Genomic DNA, 17,196 nt, shown 5'->3' on the forward strand with positions numbered 1-17,196 from the left:
CAGCGACCGTGGTTTTTTTTTAAAAAAAAAAAAAAAAAAAATCAGGCTGCTAACAATTAACAACAGAGCCAGATTCAGACATGAGAGGCAAACAAACACACGCAAGAATAAGGTGGGTGTGTAAACTTTAGATGCACACAATAGAAAACACACGCACACTTTCTGAACCGCTTGTCCCATATGGGGTCGCGGGGAACCGGAGCCTAACCCGGCAACTCAGGGCGTAAGGCCGGAGGGGGAAGGGACACACCCAGGACGGGACGCCAGTCCATCGCAAGGCACCCCAAGCGGGACTCGAACCCCAGACCCACCGGAGAGCAGGACCCGGTCCAACCCACTGCGCCACCGCACCCCCACGATAGAAAACACTCACATTTAAAACCAGAAGGCAACCATGAAAAATACAAAGCAGGGGGTGGGTCATTATATAAAACCATGCATATTAATAAAAACACACACTTATTTGTCATTGTGTGGTTCTTCCTCTTTCTATCCCAGTCTATGTTCCACTAAGAAGCATCGCTGCAGCTGTTTCCTTCTCTACGGGCTGCCATTTAGGGGTAATTAACCGGGTAATTAACTGGGTAAGTAGTTTGGTAATTAATTGTGTAAGTAATTGGTCATCAGGCAGACCCATTTAACAATTGGACGGTTGTGTGTGTGTGTAAAAGTCCTTTAATCAGTGATGATGATATTTTGGCTGTAAATGTATAATGCGTTTCACCAAACACAGATCATTAAAAAAATCGCAGACGCGCGCACGCACACTGTCCCAACTGGGGTCGCGGCGAGCCGGAGCCTAGCCCGGCAGCATAGGGTGCAAGGCTGGAGGCGGAGGGGACACACCCAGGACGGGACGCCAGTCCATTGCAAGGCACCCCAAGCGGGACTCGAACCCCAGACCCACAAGAGAGCAGGCACAGGCCGAACCCGCTGCACCACCGCACCCCCCCCCATAAAAAAAATCCCGTTCGCAATTTACCACAACGGCCGGAACGCCGCGGCTGCCAAGAACGTGATCGTTATGGCTCAAAGAATACCGTGGTAAACGCAGGTGGGAACTGTGAGCGAACGTCTGTCTCGATCTCAGGTTTCACCGATATGTTTTCTTTTAACTGATGAGAAAGTTTTCTACCCAGGAAAAATCCCCAAACACCAGAGTGACCCCATGGTATGTGCGTGGTATTTACTGTCTCTTTACTCCATGCGAGGAAGGCGCTGGAGCCCGACGCTCTTACTGCACCTCTACACTAACCCTATTTCATATTTACTGTATATTTACCTTCCTGCCCTCACGCTCATTTCTTTTGTCTTTTTTCTCTTCCCTTTGGGTTTACTTTCGTCTGTTACTCTGTTATGATCCGGTGTCTCAGGATACAATTTATATCCAGACGCCTCCGCTAATAAAAGAAAGAGCAGTAAAATATGGTAAAAGTTCTCAGACTTACTCATGGGGCTGGGCTCAGTTGCTGGGATGTTGTGTGTGTGTGTGTGTGTGTGTGTGTCTACGGCCTTAGGCACACAGGATGACTCATTCCCCGAATGGAAAGACATCTCACTCCAATAAGGGGTGAAAAGGGCTTCTTTACATCATAACAGCGGTAAAAATAATGGTAAAATATGAGCGACCATCCCGGCTGTACTTGTCGCCACAACGCGCCCCCTTATTCCCTGCAGCGGCTCACGGCGACGACACACACTCTTTGGCCCTTCCTGTCTGTAGCCCGTATTCACACTGCAGGGGTTTAATACAGTAAAATGAGCTCAACATGCGGTAAATCTACTATGTCATATGGTAACGTTACACTTTAACGGTGCCTGATGCTCAGTGAAAGTAAACACTTGTGTTCCCTTCATGAATGCGGCCTCAGCTGTACATCTGTGCATGAATCCTGCTCCACGGTGCCTTCACACCACACACACACACACACACACACACACACACAGAGCAGCCTTTCATAGTCGAAGGTTTGCCTGTGACCGGAGCTGAAGGAGGAGCTGAGGCGCGGAACAGAATCGCGTTCTTGGACGCGGAGGCTGTGGGTCGAGAACCAGCGTCGGGGGTGGGGGGGACATGCCGAATAGATGAGTCACCAGAACCGCCTTCAAGTGCAGCCTGCAGCGGCCCAGTGGAATCCTGGGTCGGGGCAGATTGTATGGGCATGCTGAACTGGGCCGGGACCTCGGACTGCCCCCGTGTACCGTACAGCTCAGTGTGCGAGTGTGTGTGTGGGTGGATCTGGGTCCTCTAGCAACTGTAGGAAAGCACACTGTTCTTGGGATGGTTGCCATCCTGATACCTACAGGACCTGATCAAGCCCTACAGCCCAGGAAGAGCGCTGAGCTCCTCCACTCTGTCCACCTGGTGGTCCCACTCACAAGGGTCCAAAATCAAGAGTGTGACCGTTCTGTTTTGGCCCTCATATAATGGAATGGGCTCCCTGTGTCCCTCAGAGCTGCTGAATCCCTCCCAAGTTCAAGAAGGATCTCAAACCCCCCCATCCGTGCACTCGCATCACACCATCTGTCAGTATCGTCTCGGTATGTCCTATCAGTTCTACACGCAGCTCCTCCGTACCATGGTACTGAACACCCTGATCGCTGTACTTGGACGGAATTGACACTCTGCTGTCAAAATGTGTTTCTGGTTCAGTCATTATTCTGTCCCTGCAGCAGTTTTTTTGTTTTTTCTCCCTCTCTGTCATTGTGTGGAATCCTCTTTTGTCAGCCCACTGTTCAGGTACATGGGGAGAACACACACGGTGAGAGGCGTGAGGATGAGACCCACCGCCGTCCATCGCTCAAAGCCACGGGAGGAGAGGACGTCCGGTGGATCAGCTGGGTCGCAGGGGCCGCGGCCAGATGCGAGCAGGAACAAAGAGATCTTTGAGCCCCTGTGGACGTCCCTCAGGGCCACGGAAGTCCTGCCTGGAGATGGAGCTTCAGAAGACAGACGCTTCCTGCAGGTCCTGACCAAGGACATGTCCCCTGAACAAAAACAAGAGCGCAGCTCCAGACCAGCGTGTTACGGCCCTGCAGGCACCCGGAACCCGAGAAAACTCCAGGGTGTGAAGAACACAGATACTTACGCTGATTTACCCATTTGTCCAGCAGGGTAATTGTACCGTTTCAATTCAGGGTAAGTACTTTGGTCCAGGGTACTGCAGCAGGAGGTGGGTTTTCAACGTAGTTCCTTTGAGCGGAAGGCAGCGGCTCTAACCACTGCGCCCCCTGCTGGACTTTGAGGAACTCTGCCATACAGGTGCACACATTGCATGTGATTGTCGCATTTTTTTCGGACCGCATCTGTTTGAGTTTGAGCTCCGGTGGTTCGCAGGGGCAGGAGCGGCCTTCCGCACGCACGGGTCCCACACCCAACACATAGCAACGATATTCGTCTTCACCGAGCGCGATCGCGGGCCGAACGTATTCCTGGGCGGCGCTGGTTTCCGTGGCAACTGATCTGGAGGGATCACCAGAAGAGACTCTGTGGTGGAGCGATGGATCGAGGCCCTTCCCCTGTCTCGACGAGGCCAAGGGGCGCAGCCGAGCGGTACCGGGAGGCCGGAACCCGAGGCCGGATCTGGGCCCACGGAGCCGCTGTCCGCCCGCTCGAGGAGCTCTTAACCTCCAGCGACCCCACCCACCCAGACGGCGCACCGGCATCGCTATAACACAGACACATAGAGCTGAGGGCGTCAGCTGCGCTCCCATACCACGGTAATTACCACGGCACTCACAGAGCTCCGGAGCAGCTGTTGCCGGCGGCAACTGTGAAGTGGGAGGAGAGGAGGCGTCTGAGGAAGGGAGCAGCCACATGGCAGCAGGAAGCTAAAGGCAGCTGCGGCGGTCGGCCAGCAGGCCGAGACGGGTCCCTCCGTGGGAGGAAACCGAAACCAAGACCATGCTGAATAAGGGCGCCTGGCATGAAATGGCTCTTGTGAGACTGCAGGGCGGGGAAGGGGGGTTGGGAAGGGGTAAAAGGAGGTAAAATTAGAGCAGGAGCAAGCGCAGACAGGTAAATCGTCACATGCGCTGTCGGTGGGGGGCACCGACCGTGACTCGACCCGTGACTCAGCAACTGAAGGTCCGTGATTCAGGTGTCAGGGTCACACCTGGAATCGGGAGACAGATGTGCTTCATCTGACCTGGAGGCAGGAGTGCGTCCTGGGTTCAAATCCCACCTCCTGCTGTAATACTCTTGATCGAGGCTCTTGGCTTGAAGTGATGCGGTAAAAATTACCCAGCTGTATAAATAGATAAATCAGCGTAAGTCACTGTGGAGAGTCAAGATAAACATGAAAAGATATGACTGAGTTTGGCTTCAATCAGCAGGACGAAGTATTATTATTATCACACACACACTTTCTGAACCACTTGTCCCATACGGGGTCGCGGTGAACCGGAGCCTAACCCGGCAACTCAGGGCATAAGGCCGGAGAGGGAGGGGACACACCCAGGACGGGACGCCAGTCCATCACAAGGAACCCCAAGCGGGACTCGAACCCCAGACCCACTGGAGAGCAGGACCCGGTCCAACCCACTGCGCTACCACGCCCCCCTATTATTATTATTATTAAAGACTCACTCCATGGTCATGTGGCCCCACTCAACCTTCCTGTCCACCTCTTCTACCACTTGGCCAGATCATGTCATCTTCCCAAGAGTGAAAGCGGAGGAGTCTTGAGTTGGGGCGAGCGAGAAGGTGAGCGAGAGGGCAGATGCTCTCATCTCAATGGGCAGGAAAAAGAGACCCATCAGGCGGTCAGTTTAAATGGCAAGAACCGACAAGCATTTTCAAGCGCAGCTCCTATCAAATCAGGACAGATCCCCTTCATGCACGCACGCACGCACGCACACACCAAGCTCTGCCCAGAAGCCCCAGTTCTGGCTCTTACCACCCATGAAGTGAGAGTTAGGGTTAGTGTTGTTGGGGGTTAGAAATTCTGTTCCAAGGACTAATAATAGTAATAATAATAATAATAATAATAATAATAAGCCCCCACAGTTATTTACGCCCTGATCAGCATCCTCTTTGGATGAGAGTCACAGGGAGACCCTGCAAATTTTCCTCCTTCCTCTGAAGATCTGCTGGGGTCACATTCGGGTGAGCTGCTCCCCCCCAGCCACAACCCCAACCCCAACCCCAACCCCCTGCCGAGGACGCGTTATTGAGTTTGACTGATCCCGAAAAAAAGGGTGTCTGCTGCCGTCCTGCCGCACCCAGGTCCGCCGATCCGCTTGCTTCCGTGCGTCAGCTGGGTGCGTGGGATCCAGGCGGCGCCGCTCCGCCGACACGGAGCCACGGCGGGTCTGCATTCGCCCGGAACGGGAGGGGGTTGGGGGCGGAGGAGGTCGCCAGCCGCCAAAGGTCACGCCTGGCACTCGAATAGCTAACGACGGCGTTGCCTAACTGCTCGTGTCACGCCGTGCTTCCGGGGCCTCCGGGTCCGTGCCACGCGCTGTCTGTTGGGTCTCGACTCGCGACCCGGTCTAAACCATGTGACCGCAGCCGTCGCTGCAGCAGGTGGTGTCACGCCTGCAGTCCCAGGTGTGAACTAGTGATCGGTTGCGCAGAATTTTACCCTTAACTGTGGGCACCAGAGAGCCCGGCAGGTCCACGCCGTCCAGGTGTCCTGGGGGGCTCCGCACCGCCGGTCCTGCAACGGAAAGTGACCCGACGCCCGGCAAAGGCCTCGCAGCGCAAACGGTCCTGGTTCCAGACGCAGTGCCAGCGGTGCCCGCTTGGAGACACAGCACACGGTGCAGCCGGAGGGAAAGTGAAGCGAACAAAGTCACCGGTGCGGATTCCTGGCAGCGCTTGTCACACACTGCGGCCGAAATCCCCGCCACGCGCGAATCGTTCTAATTTCTCCGCTTGTACGTCAGCATGAATCCAACACCTCACCGGTAAATTTGCACAACTACTCTGACGTTTCTGTCCACAGCTGATCAGCTCATTTTTTTGGCGATTCTTACTTTTTGATACATTGTCGCATCCAGCAGCGGACACATCAAATGCTCGAAAAATGGCCGAGGATCCAGAGGCGTCCAGAAACGCGCCTGTGTATTCTGGTGCCGGGAACCATGCCAAGAGATCAGTGTAAACGGTGTAAAATCAGAGCAGTGCGTGGTAAATATGACAGCTATGCGAGATCTCCAAGGAGCCCCTCCAAGGAACTTATCCTCCTGTTGCCCCATCAAATGGAATTAGAAGCTCCAGGAAGCAGCAGCGCAGAAACATGCCGCAGTCACAAGAGCACCTGTATAAAATAACCGCCATTCCCACGAATAAATTAATAAATAATTGTTTATACAATAGGGGAGGGCATGGTGGCGCAGTGGGTTGGACCGGGTCCTGCTCTCCAGTGGGTCTGGGGTTCGAGTCCCGCTTGGGGTGCCTTGCGACGGACTGGCGTCCCGTCCTGGGTGTGTTCCCTCCCCCTCCGGCCTTACGCCCTGTGTTACCGGGTAGGTTCCGGTTCCCCGCGACCCCATCTGGGACAAGCAGTTCTGAAAATGTGTGTGTGTTTATACAATCAAATAAATACAGACACGTACTAAATATTTATCATGCTTTGAGGTTTAAACTGGTAGATGTTTCCACCTGCAATGCACCCAGAATATACACATACACGGTCTGAAACCACTAGTCCCAAGAGGGGTTGTGGCGAGCCGGAACCTAGCCTTGCAACACGGAGGACAAGGCTGGAGGGGGATGGGATACACCGAGGACGGGACACCAGCCTGTTGCAAGGCACTCCAAGCGGGACTTGAACCCCAGAGCTGCCAGAGAGCAGGACCCGGCCAAACCCACTGCGCCACTGGGGTTCGAGTCCCTCAACCCTAATGATGCTTTCCGGACGACTGGTACCCAAGTGGGCCGCGGGGGGTCTTGCAGCATCCTGAAAATGTCCCCACCATGGGGGGCTGTGTGACCAGCTGTTCACGGTATCGTTCTTAGCGAAGTACTTTACCCAACAACTCCTGGCTGCCAAATGTGATGCATGTCCGGCTCACTGGCTCGATACCCAGAATGCATTGCTGACACGAGAGCTGACTGTAACAGCTCCAGTAGAATCGCTCTTAAACGCGAACGTCGGGCAACAGCACGTTCCCTAAAGGAGACCTGGACTCCGGCTACACAGGGCTTCCGGCATCTTCGAGCGACGGCCCCGTCCTGCCGAGCTCTCAGTGGAGAGCTGGGTGAGAGCGCCCTCTGGTGGACAGGAGCAGCAGCAGCCATGAGGAGAGCAGACCAGTCCAAGCTCATTTAACACGCAAAGAGCTCTGATGGACTGCAAACATACACACCCTTCTTTATACAGGAGGTTTATTCAGTACAGCAGAATTTCTGCCCATTCCAGGACAACAGTTTGTGCCAGATGTTTTGGGACACACACACACACACACAGGTTTTTGTCCCTCACTGGGGTCAATTGGAGTGTTTTCTGGCACAATCTAGAGTGCTGGAAACAATGAGCCATGCCATAAAGGCTCGATCTCTGCCTAACTGAAAGGTAAAAACACTTCCCATGTGACCAAACACCCCACCCCCAAACCAGAATGGAAATTCCTTTGGGCTGAATGACAGCACACACACATGTTGGAGCTGAATTTCACAGCTTACAGAAATTAAGAAGGGGGAGAGATAACCCGATCGACCTTCCAGCACCCTCTGGGACAGCAGGGGGTGCAGAAGTTAAAGCCATCACCTTCCACCGAAAGGAGCTGGGTTCGAACCCCATCCTCTACTCCAGTACCCTTGATCAAGGCACTTACCTTGAATTTGTACAGTAGAAATTAGGTGGCTGTGTAAACTGGTAGGGGGGCGTGGCGGCACAGCGGGCTTGGCTGGGTCCTGCTCTCCGGTGGGTCTGGGGTTCGAGTCCCGCTTGGGGTGCCTTGCGACGGACTGGCGTCCCGTCCTGGGTGCGTCTTCCTCCCCCTCCAGCCTTATCCCATGTTGCTGGGTTAGGTTCCCGTTCGCTGTGACCCCGCTGGGAATGAGCGGTTTCAGACTCGGTGTGTCTGCGTGTGTAAATCAGTGCATCTCACTTTCATAAGGTGCTGCAGAGAAACATGTCACAAATGTGTACAGGTACTCGTGCGGAGACACCTTCCTATAACAAGTTTGTCAGTCGCACCTGGACAAGTAATTCTACTGAGAAGTTTGTGGCGGTTCACATCCCGGTTACAAATTGCTGAGGTTCCGAGCTTCCGCAGAGCGCAGCGCTCCAACCCCAAATCACGGCCTGCGACTTACTGCCAAGTAGACCGTTGGACGGTGACCGTGCGAAACAAGCCAATGAAAAGAACGCGGAGGGCTCACAATAAAACGTACTTCCAGTCGGTGTGTAAAATTTTTATTTTGTCCTGTACAATAGCTGGGCACAATAAACAAAACATTTTTTCCTTTATAGCAACGAGGTGTGAAGGAGTCCGGCGACGCGGTTGTGAGTATAAAAGACTTCGATGAAAAGCATCCATTGTGTCGGTCTCCGTGTCCTTCGCGCGTCCTTCGCGGGGACGGCTGAGCAAACTGCCGGCAGTCTGAGGCGCTCTGGCGCCACCCCAGAGAAGCACAGGGTTCAGTCAGGGTACTTCGCTTTCCCCTCGTGTCCAAGCGATGTTTATCGTTGAGGTCCTCAAGACGCGCTTCATTTTGTCCACGTTCTCATGTCAAAAACAAGATGTTCCAATTTCAAGCTGTGCGTCCTGCCCATCTGGCCCAGAAACTCACCGAACCGCAGGGGAAGAGCGGCGTGTCGAACCCGAGCCCGAGCACAGGGCCGCAGCGCCTCTGGCTTTCCTTTCCACGAGCTGCTCGCTGAGGTCTGCTGGCTCCACCATCTCGCACTTCCCACGTACACGTGCGCCCCAGGCGCCGCCCCTTACTCGCCTCCGGTCCATCACACGTGGATTCCCCGAGAGCGAGGAGTGACACGTACTGCTCACACACACACACACACACACACACACACACACACACACACACACACACACACACACACACACACACACAAACGTTGCTTAACGAACGCTGTAAACATTTACTCTGTTTTTTAAGGATCATAAATACTGTTTTGGTTCGCGGTCATTATTAAAAAGACAAGAACTCATCGTTTGACGCACATTTATACGAACACACACTCTCTCTCACTCGCTGCTCTCACTGGTGACAGTGTTTTTGGCGTCAGCATTAAGGCCCAAAGTTGTGGGGTGTGCGGGGTGGGAGGTGCTGGAGGGGATGGAAAGTGCTTCTCTCTCACACACACACACCTCACTTATTCACTTACTCTCGGACTAAAGGACACGTATTGCAAGGAGTACAGAATTGCACATCCACTAATAACTGTAAAATGGTCCTGCGACGCGCAAAAGCTAAACATTTATTTGCTGTGTTATAAGTTCAGATCCCGGCGCGTCCTTCGTCTCGTCCCCCTCCCCCCCCCCCCCCAAAAGTGCTCGGTGCCGTGACGTCCACCCTGGCGCCGCGCTCCTGCGCTCACGTGGACACAAAGTTGATGAGGAGCTGGAGCAGCAGCAGGATGCAGAGGACAAAGAGGTGGCGCCCGCTGAGTACCGCGTTCCCCTCCGAGCCTCGCTGCTGCTGCAGGTGCTGACCGAGAGCACGCAGGTGCCTGTGGGACGGACAGGACGTGAGAGGCGGCGCCGCGCGGCGGCAGGGACGCGCAAACGGCCCGGAGCGGGAAGTCACCCACCTCTGTATGTCCCGCTGCGTCCTCTCGATGGACGCGATGGAGGCCTCGATCTCGGCCAAATCCTTGGCATCCCTGGCGCACCTCGCACACTGGGTCGCGAACCCTAACGGCGGCCCGGGAAAAACAGGGAGCTGTCGCACACAGGCTATAAAATCGCACAGGAGTCCCTGGACCGAGAGACCCCTCATTCCTCGACCCGCGATACAGAGCATCTTTCACAGATACAGCAGCGCAAATCGTAATAAATCGCAGTAAAATTAAATGCAATAAATAAGATAAATAAAAATAAAACCAACAAATAAAGACAAAGTAGGAAAACGAAAAATTCAAGGAAGAATTTAAAATATGTTTGAACTGCTCTTCAAAGGTATCCTCGGAACCTGCCTCTCTAATATACACTGGGTTTTACTGTAATCTGCAATACCGTCGTACTCTTTACTCTTTCAGTACCGTACTCTGTGATACCGTACTCGGGTACCGGTCTGTTTAAGACACACGCCTTCCATACCTTCATTGTCCGAGGACTCCTGCGTGGGTTCTGGTGTGGAGCTGCTGCTCTCCGTGTTCTGACTGCAGCTGGACGGCTGGCTACTGGACTTCCTGTGTTTGCCCTGAACCTTGGCCTGCAGAACACACACACGCACACACACACACACACACACACACACACAGAGACCAAAACCACTTAGAGTACTCCCCCCCATGTCCTCAAATCACCTGAAGAGTCCTTCCAAGTAAACGTCCCACATGTGCCTTTGGGTTTGGATGTTATGGGCTCAAAGCCCACCTCCTGCTATAGTGCTTTCATAGTACTTACTAGTTTTTACTGTGTCAATTCAGGGTAAGTTGGTGTACGTAGCTTTGGGGAGAAGTGTCACGTAAACGTGGACGAATTAGATGGGCTGTCATTTCTACGCCTCCTACAGGGAGGTGGTGGAACTGCAGATGGTTGTAGTTACAACCGCATGGTCAGCACTAACAGAGGCCACGGGTCTCTATGCTCATCATGACAAGAGACCTTCCCATCCCTGGACATGTCCCAGTGGAGGACCCAGAGAACTTAGCGCACCCACCTTCTGCTGAACTGCCCACTTCTGGCTGTAGGACAGCTCGCTGTGCCGGCGCTCTGGTCGCTCCTTTGTCTGAATAATCCCATCCTTCTCAAACTGGACCAGGCACCTGCTCGGGTCCCAGGGTTTGGCACTGAGGGAGAACACAGCAAAGAGAGGTCACAACCCAGCCAACACTTTTGGGTCACACAAGTCTGAGAGCCATGTGATGACATGTGCCTCGCATGTGGGGTTAATCTTCCTCTGTGGGTTTCAGCTTTGCGTGAAGTTCACTCTACCGCCACTAAGGACACGTACTCTGTGTATTTGTAGCGCCACTCATTGGACACGGGATCCAGGCCGAAGAGCCGAGGAGTCCAAAGTTTGCTGCCCCGCTCTCGGGCTTCCTGCCGCTGCGCCTCCTCCAGGACAAACTTCTCCTGCGTGGCTCTTTCCTGATCACGAGCCAAGATGGCGCTGGTCACGTGTCTCCACAGCCTGAAACCAATACATTCATTGCTTCCAGAAACATTTTACAGAAGGATGCTCAAGATGCAGATGTTCAACCATCAACGCGGGACCATGGTGACTGTTCCATGCGGCACCTTATAACAAAGCAAATGGTCTCTAGCACAATCTCCCTTTATGAGTCAAATTCCCTTGGGCGCTTTATAACTCAACGAGAGCCGAACGTTTCAAACTCAAACTCAAGAGGAACAGGATCTATCAAACTCAACATGAAGAGGATCTCTTCAAGTCAAACTCAACAGGAACAAGATTTCCTCAACTCAGTCTGAAAGGGAACAGGACCTCCAACTCACACTCAGCTGGGGGAGAACCTCTCAAGCTCAACTATACACGTACCTCTGGACTTGACCTCCACTATAGCTACACCTCTCGAACTCAAACTTGACCGCCGTACCTCTCAGACTCAAACTCCCCTTGCTGCTCCAGTTGGACCACCTGCCGTTTCAGTCTGCACAGTCGCACTGCGGAGGTGGGGTTCCACAGCGTCTCCTGGTGGCCGGTCTTCTTCTTGTGGAGGAACACCTCAGAATCCTGCAAAGCCAGAGTGCAGATGAGCCCCTGACCAACTGAGGCGTCAAGAACCCAGAGAAAATGCATGCGCCTCTCTCAAAATTTGCATAAAATAAACGGGTCAGAGAAGTTTCAGTAAGAGTCGGCTCACCCAGTGTCCTTCCACGGTGGCAAGAACTTCATCTCCCAGACGTATCTTTCCTGAAATCTGGTTGACGCTGCAGGAGCTGCCAAGGAAAGGCTGTGGAACAAAGCACCAGGAATCTCGTGACAATGACCCACCGAACGAGAGGTTCCACCAGGCCCGGCACAACTCTTCCAACCGTCTTCCAACTCTTTGTACCCGTCTCCACCAAAAACAAGCCATACCTTCAGTTTGAATTCCAGTTCTGCTACAAACTTTGTTTTCTCACACTCAATGGTGACTTTCCCTCCAAGTTCCAGGGTCATGGTGCCGTATAAAATCCCTGCCAGTGTAGAATAGTAAGAGTTATAGTGCAGAGTTCATCGCTTCAGGAGCAGAAGAACCGCGGGACGTTCGGAAGGGTTTCGCAATCGCCGGCGTCCACAGAGACACCATTGTGTGAGGAGTAAGGGTTCGGCAACGTAAGGACCGACGGGGAGAAGAGTCACGGCTCACCTTTACAGTGGGCGTAGGGCATCGTGATGACGTACTCCTCGCCACGCGCCAGCAGGAGCAGCCTGGCCTTCCCGTCCAAAATGGCAGATAGAGAGTTTCCTGCAGAGACGGCGGCACGTGAGCTCATGTTCTGCTAGTCGTCACCGGTCAGAGGTGCGTCAGCGGCAGTACGCACCGTAGAACTTGGATTTGGCCAGGATGCTGCCGTTGATGCAGAACCCATCCTTCTTGTTGCACACGTAGAAGGCCGAGATAGGTGGGTGGTGGGACACCTGGAGGGGGGAGGGGCGGAAGCCGCGTTGTGAGCACAGTCGCGGTGAATTCGGTCACCTGCTCCGTGTCGGAGCCGCGTGCCTCAGTCTGATCAATAAGAGTCGCTGACAAGTGGCAGAAACGTGGCTTTTCAGCCTTCGCTTGTGGCTCCGCGTCGCCCATCTCACCGCGAACCACAGATGTTGTCCTTTGCTGTGGACACGCGCGTCCCCAAACTCATCGCTCACACCGGTCACGTCATCTCCTGGGCTTCACCTCACTGGGAATATGCACTCCCCACCCATGGCCCCCAGCTCGAATCCGCGAAAAGTCACCGATGACACACACTTGAGGCTGCTTGAGCGCCATTCCATCCCCTTCAGAGAAGCGGCTGAACCCTGTACGCAAACGGCTCACCTGTTCCGCTATATAAAAGGTGCAGCTGTCCGTCTGGGGGTGGAGCCAGCAGCAACGAAACGTCTCCCCCAGGATGGGATTGTACGGCTTCTTCAGGCCCTGCGGTGCGTGCACGCACACACGCGCACACACACACACACACACACACACACACACACACACACAAAGAGGTAAAACTGGACCGGCAGCTTTGCTTTCCCATGCACGGGAGTCGCCCCCGGTGCCGGATGCCAACGGGTCACATTATCGAAGGGTGTGTCGGGAGTTTATGTGGGAAAGAAAGGAGCCATCCTACCTTGGGCTTTTTGTAGAAACCCGAGAGGTACCATCGCAAGACCTGCTTCATCCGGCAGTAGGCGCTCTCCTCGCTCACCGCCCTGGCGGCACACAAGCTGGTCAGCGTCCGATGTTAATGAAACGAAGCACCGACTGGACCCAACATGGAACCGGCACCACGGGGTCTGGCTATGCGCTTACTGCGAGAGAAGGTCCGCGTGGTAGTAGTAATCGGACAGCTTATCCAGGAAGGACCGCGGCTCCAGGATGAACGTGGGCAGCACCACCTTGGACAGATCCATACCCGGACGCAGCTGCTTCAGCAGGGTCCAGATGAGGCCCTTGTTCTCCTCCGAGACTGTCTCCACCTGGGAGGATTCGCCCGCCTGTGAGGGACGAGAGCCGACGTGTGACTCGGGTCTTCATCGTGGACTCGTAAGGCAGCGCAGCAGAAACGGGTTCATTTGCGTCGCTCTTGACGTGGCCTCTGCGGTCAAACTACAGACCCTAAAGGAATGCAGACTGTCCTCAGATTGTTAATTTTACAGCCTGATGGGTCCCCAGCTGCGCTCCTCTACCTCTGGACACTTGGTCCAAAATAAAAGCCCACAGGTTCTCAGTTTTTGTCCCCAATCGGTGGAATGAACTCGCTGTGTCCCTCAGAGCTGCTGAATCCCAACCGAATCCATCCGAGCTGCTTCTCTCCAACACCATCTGCTATGATCATCCGTGTATTTACTATTTGAATGTCACTTCTTTCGGAGCTCTTGGAGGGATGTGAACCACAAACACGGGTTAGCTGTGTGTCCATAATCGTGTGTCTGTGTCTAAAGCTCTTCATCGATATGCTCCTGTTTACTCTCAGCTGAACGTCACTTGGGTGAAAACTCTACCGAATGCGTAAATGCACACAAAAGTGTCACGCAGGGAAGCTCCGCCTCCTCCTGCCCACCTCTCCCATCTCCTCCTGCCCCTGCTCAACGTAGGCGGTGGCCTGCAGGCCCGGGGACAGGGAAAGGGACAGGTCGTCCGACTGGTCCATGTCGCTCTCTTCCGTCAGCCGCCCCCCATTCTCGTTGGCGCCCGCGTCCGATTCCTCGTGAGTTTCCCGTTCCGATTTGTCCGAATAGGCGTCGTTCTCCATGTGGCTGTGGGACTCGTTCAACCTTTTCGAAAGCACAATAAATGGACGAGAACACAAGAACATTCCAGAACGGAGGTAAGGTCGGAAAGTAAACCGCGGCTCGAAATAACCGAAGCGACGACGTCGGCGACCGCGTTACCATCAGTGCGTTTGTGGCTAAATGAGTCACTTTGGAGAAAAGCGTCAGCTGGTAAGTAAGGTAAATAAATGTCACAGTCGTTTTCACTTGTCAAAACATTACATTTATATTAGCTGTGTACACTAAGCTATTTATTGATTTACCCCTTCATACACCAGGGTAATTATTACCGTTTCAGTTCAGTAAGTACCTTGATTAAGAGCACTACAGCGAAGCAGGGATTTACACCCAGGAGCTTCAACCGCAAGGCGGCGGCTCTAATCACTACGCCCCCTGCTGGCCCATTACTGTATAACACCCCATTTGCTTTTGCATGAAAGGCATTTGAAATTATGATGCATTCAAAGACAGAAGCAGCCAGTGAATATTAGTCTTTGACTCTGACCACTAAATATTACTACTCATCTGCAAAACATCTCGTTGTTGTATTTTGAAACTCCGAAAGCGTTTCGTAACACGAGTCCCAGGATGGCAGTGAGCGCCGTTGCCCTTGGAGGCACGGCGGCGAAAGGGCGCAGAGACGGCATTAACAGGCTGCACGTATGGAAAATCAAACAAGCTCCGTCGCCCCGGCAACCGCTACCACCCTACCCTTGACCGCCCCTGTCGCCGCGACCGAACTGCGGTACGTCCTCCAGTTGGCATCCAAACGACTTTTAAATGGCCCTTTCCATATCCCCCCCACACACACACACACACACACACACACACACACACACACACACACACACACTTTCTTTTAGCTATGGCTGTCCCCGGGTGCAGCCCCCCTCCTCCAGGTGGCGACGGCGCACTTCTACTCACTTACCTCGCAGAGCCAGGCGACGCCCCCGGCACCTTCCTAAAACAAACAACCTATTTATAGAGGCGGGATCATGGCGTCGCCGTCACGAGTGGTCGGGGCGGTCAGGGGCGGTCACCAAAGTGCGGACAGGGGACGAGCACGTCACCTGCAGCTCCGCCTCTCGCTCCCTCTCCCTGCGCCGCTCATGGCTGTCCGCATTGTGCGAGGTTCACATTCCCTGCACCGCTTTCTGCTCTACCACAGGTCATGTGACCCGCCCCCCCCCGGGGCTCTACACACTGGCTTGCCGGGCGGGCGGGGAGAAGCTGTATGGCGCCGAATGAGCCAGCACTTACACGCACGCACACACACACAGATCTCGTATGGGTGACCTCAGTGCTTCGAGGGCCCACTGGGCCCCTAAGGGTCGCCCCTCCCGTCACTTACAGCGATGACCTATTGTAACTCACTACAAGATGACAACATGTCCAGGAATTACTGCGATGACCGAGCTCTGCCCTTTTTTACTGCGGTAAGGCAGCTGGAAATTCGACACTGAAGGCTAAAGCGGAAATACTGAAAGCACACCTGACTGCAGTGATACCGCGGTAAAGTACTCATTTGTAATGGTCTCTGTTCGCTACACCGGAACATTTCTGAAGGCTTAAAATTACCTATATATGTCATTAATATCATCCTTTTTATTACGATTTACTCAGTTACTCTTCAGTAACTGTTCCCTCAATACTTTACACTTTTCAGTGTGAGGTTTGCACACCAAATTACTGCACAGTTCTTTAAGGGCGGGGTCATGGGCGGGGCTGTGGGCGGGGCCAAGAGCTCCAAACTGAAGCCACACTCCTGGCCTCATCCGCTGCTCTACAGCTTCATTTGCATCGCATTCTTCCGTCTCTCATTTATCTGACAACTTTTCTCCAAAGTGACTCACACTCATTTACCGAGTTATACAGCAGGGTAATTTTTACTGTATCAGTTCATGGTAAGTACACTGATGTGTAGCCCCAGGTGTCCTTTATCACACGTATGCAGGTGGAGGATGCTGTGTGATCCCAGGACCCTCCCAGGTATCTGAATGTGCTTCACCCCCCTGCCCCCCCAAGTGTCACCATGTTGGCGGCGGGGGGCGGGAGCACACTCACTCGAAGAGCTCATGCTCGCTCAGCGGGGAGGACTGCAGGAGCTGCAAGAAGTGGGAGGAGTCGGAGGAGGCGCTGAGGTCGCCGTCGCGACCCGTTTTGGCCGTGATCCTGTACAGGCTGGAGCAGCTGAGGGCCAGTTCCAGAGCGTCCATCCAGCAGCGGCCTGGGGGGGCATACAGGGCCAGAGGGTCCAGTTGGAATGGTGCGCAATATGTGGAGAGACACACGCGCACAAAATGTAAGAAGCCCCAACACGCTATGACCCCACTGACCGTCGGACTCAGACGTGGCTCTGAAGATCAGGTAGCTGCTGGGCAGCGGCTGAGTGATGGAGCCCACGTTCTCCCCCTTGGGACCCTGGAGGTACAGCAGTGCGGTACAGTTCACCCTCAGTCCGTAAAGCATCACAGAGTTCGTTTTCATTTTTAATTTCCAGAAAATTCCAAATAAAGTTTTTTTTTGGAAACAGAAAAAAAAATCATGAAAAAAATTCTATATTTTTGAATATTCAAGTGCGTTCATTTACACAGAATGTTTAATAGTACCTGAACACCTGCCCCCCATTTGTTGTC

General features: G+C 53.7%; 1 protein-coding gene across 2 annotated transcripts in view; it reads right to left on the reverse strand.

Moving 5' to 3' along the window:
• Nucleotides 1-9,452: 9,452 nt before the first annotated feature.
• osbpl5 (oxysterol binding protein-like 5) overlaps nucleotides 9,453-17,196 on the reverse strand; it is a 35,287-nt gene continuing 27,543 nt past the window's right edge. For both annotated transcript variants that reach the window (XM_018765708.2, XM_018765709.2), the window contains exons 7-22: nucleotides 16,897-16,981; nucleotides 16,625-16,787; nucleotides 14,350-14,563; nucleotides 13,599-13,783; nucleotides 13,417-13,498; nucleotides 13,122-13,220; nucleotides 12,628-12,724; nucleotides 12,453-12,551; nucleotides 12,182-12,279; nucleotides 11,964-12,053; nucleotides 11,697-11,833; nucleotides 11,093-11,272; nucleotides 10,799-10,928; nucleotides 10,234-10,348; nucleotides 9,726-9,828; nucleotides 9,453-9,644 (exon numbers count right to left, since the gene is read on the reverse strand). In XM_018765708.2, coding sequence (XP_018621224.1) covers nucleotides 9,509-9,644; nucleotides 9,726-9,828; nucleotides 10,234-10,348; nucleotides 10,799-10,928; nucleotides 11,093-11,272; nucleotides 11,697-11,833; nucleotides 11,964-12,053; nucleotides 12,182-12,279; nucleotides 12,453-12,551; nucleotides 12,628-12,724; nucleotides 13,122-13,220; nucleotides 13,417-13,498; nucleotides 13,599-13,783; nucleotides 14,350-14,563; nucleotides 16,625-16,787; nucleotides 16,897-16,981 — 2,013 coding nt within the window. In that variant the 3' untranslated portion in view covers nucleotides 9,453-9,508. The remainder of the gene's footprint in view (nucleotides 9,645-9,725; nucleotides 9,829-10,233; nucleotides 10,349-10,798; nucleotides 10,929-11,092; nucleotides 11,273-11,696; nucleotides 11,834-11,963; nucleotides 12,054-12,181; nucleotides 12,280-12,452; nucleotides 12,552-12,627; nucleotides 12,725-13,121; nucleotides 13,221-13,416; nucleotides 13,499-13,598; nucleotides 13,784-14,349; nucleotides 14,564-16,624; nucleotides 16,788-16,896; nucleotides 16,982-17,196) is intronic.

The sequence above is a fragment of the Scleropages formosus genome, chromosome 5, assembly GCF_900964775.1.
Source record: "Scleropages formosus chromosome 5, fSclFor1.1, whole genome shotgun sequence".
Taxonomy (NCBI): Eukaryota; Metazoa; Chordata; class Actinopteri; order Osteoglossiformes; family Osteoglossidae; genus Scleropages; species Scleropages formosus.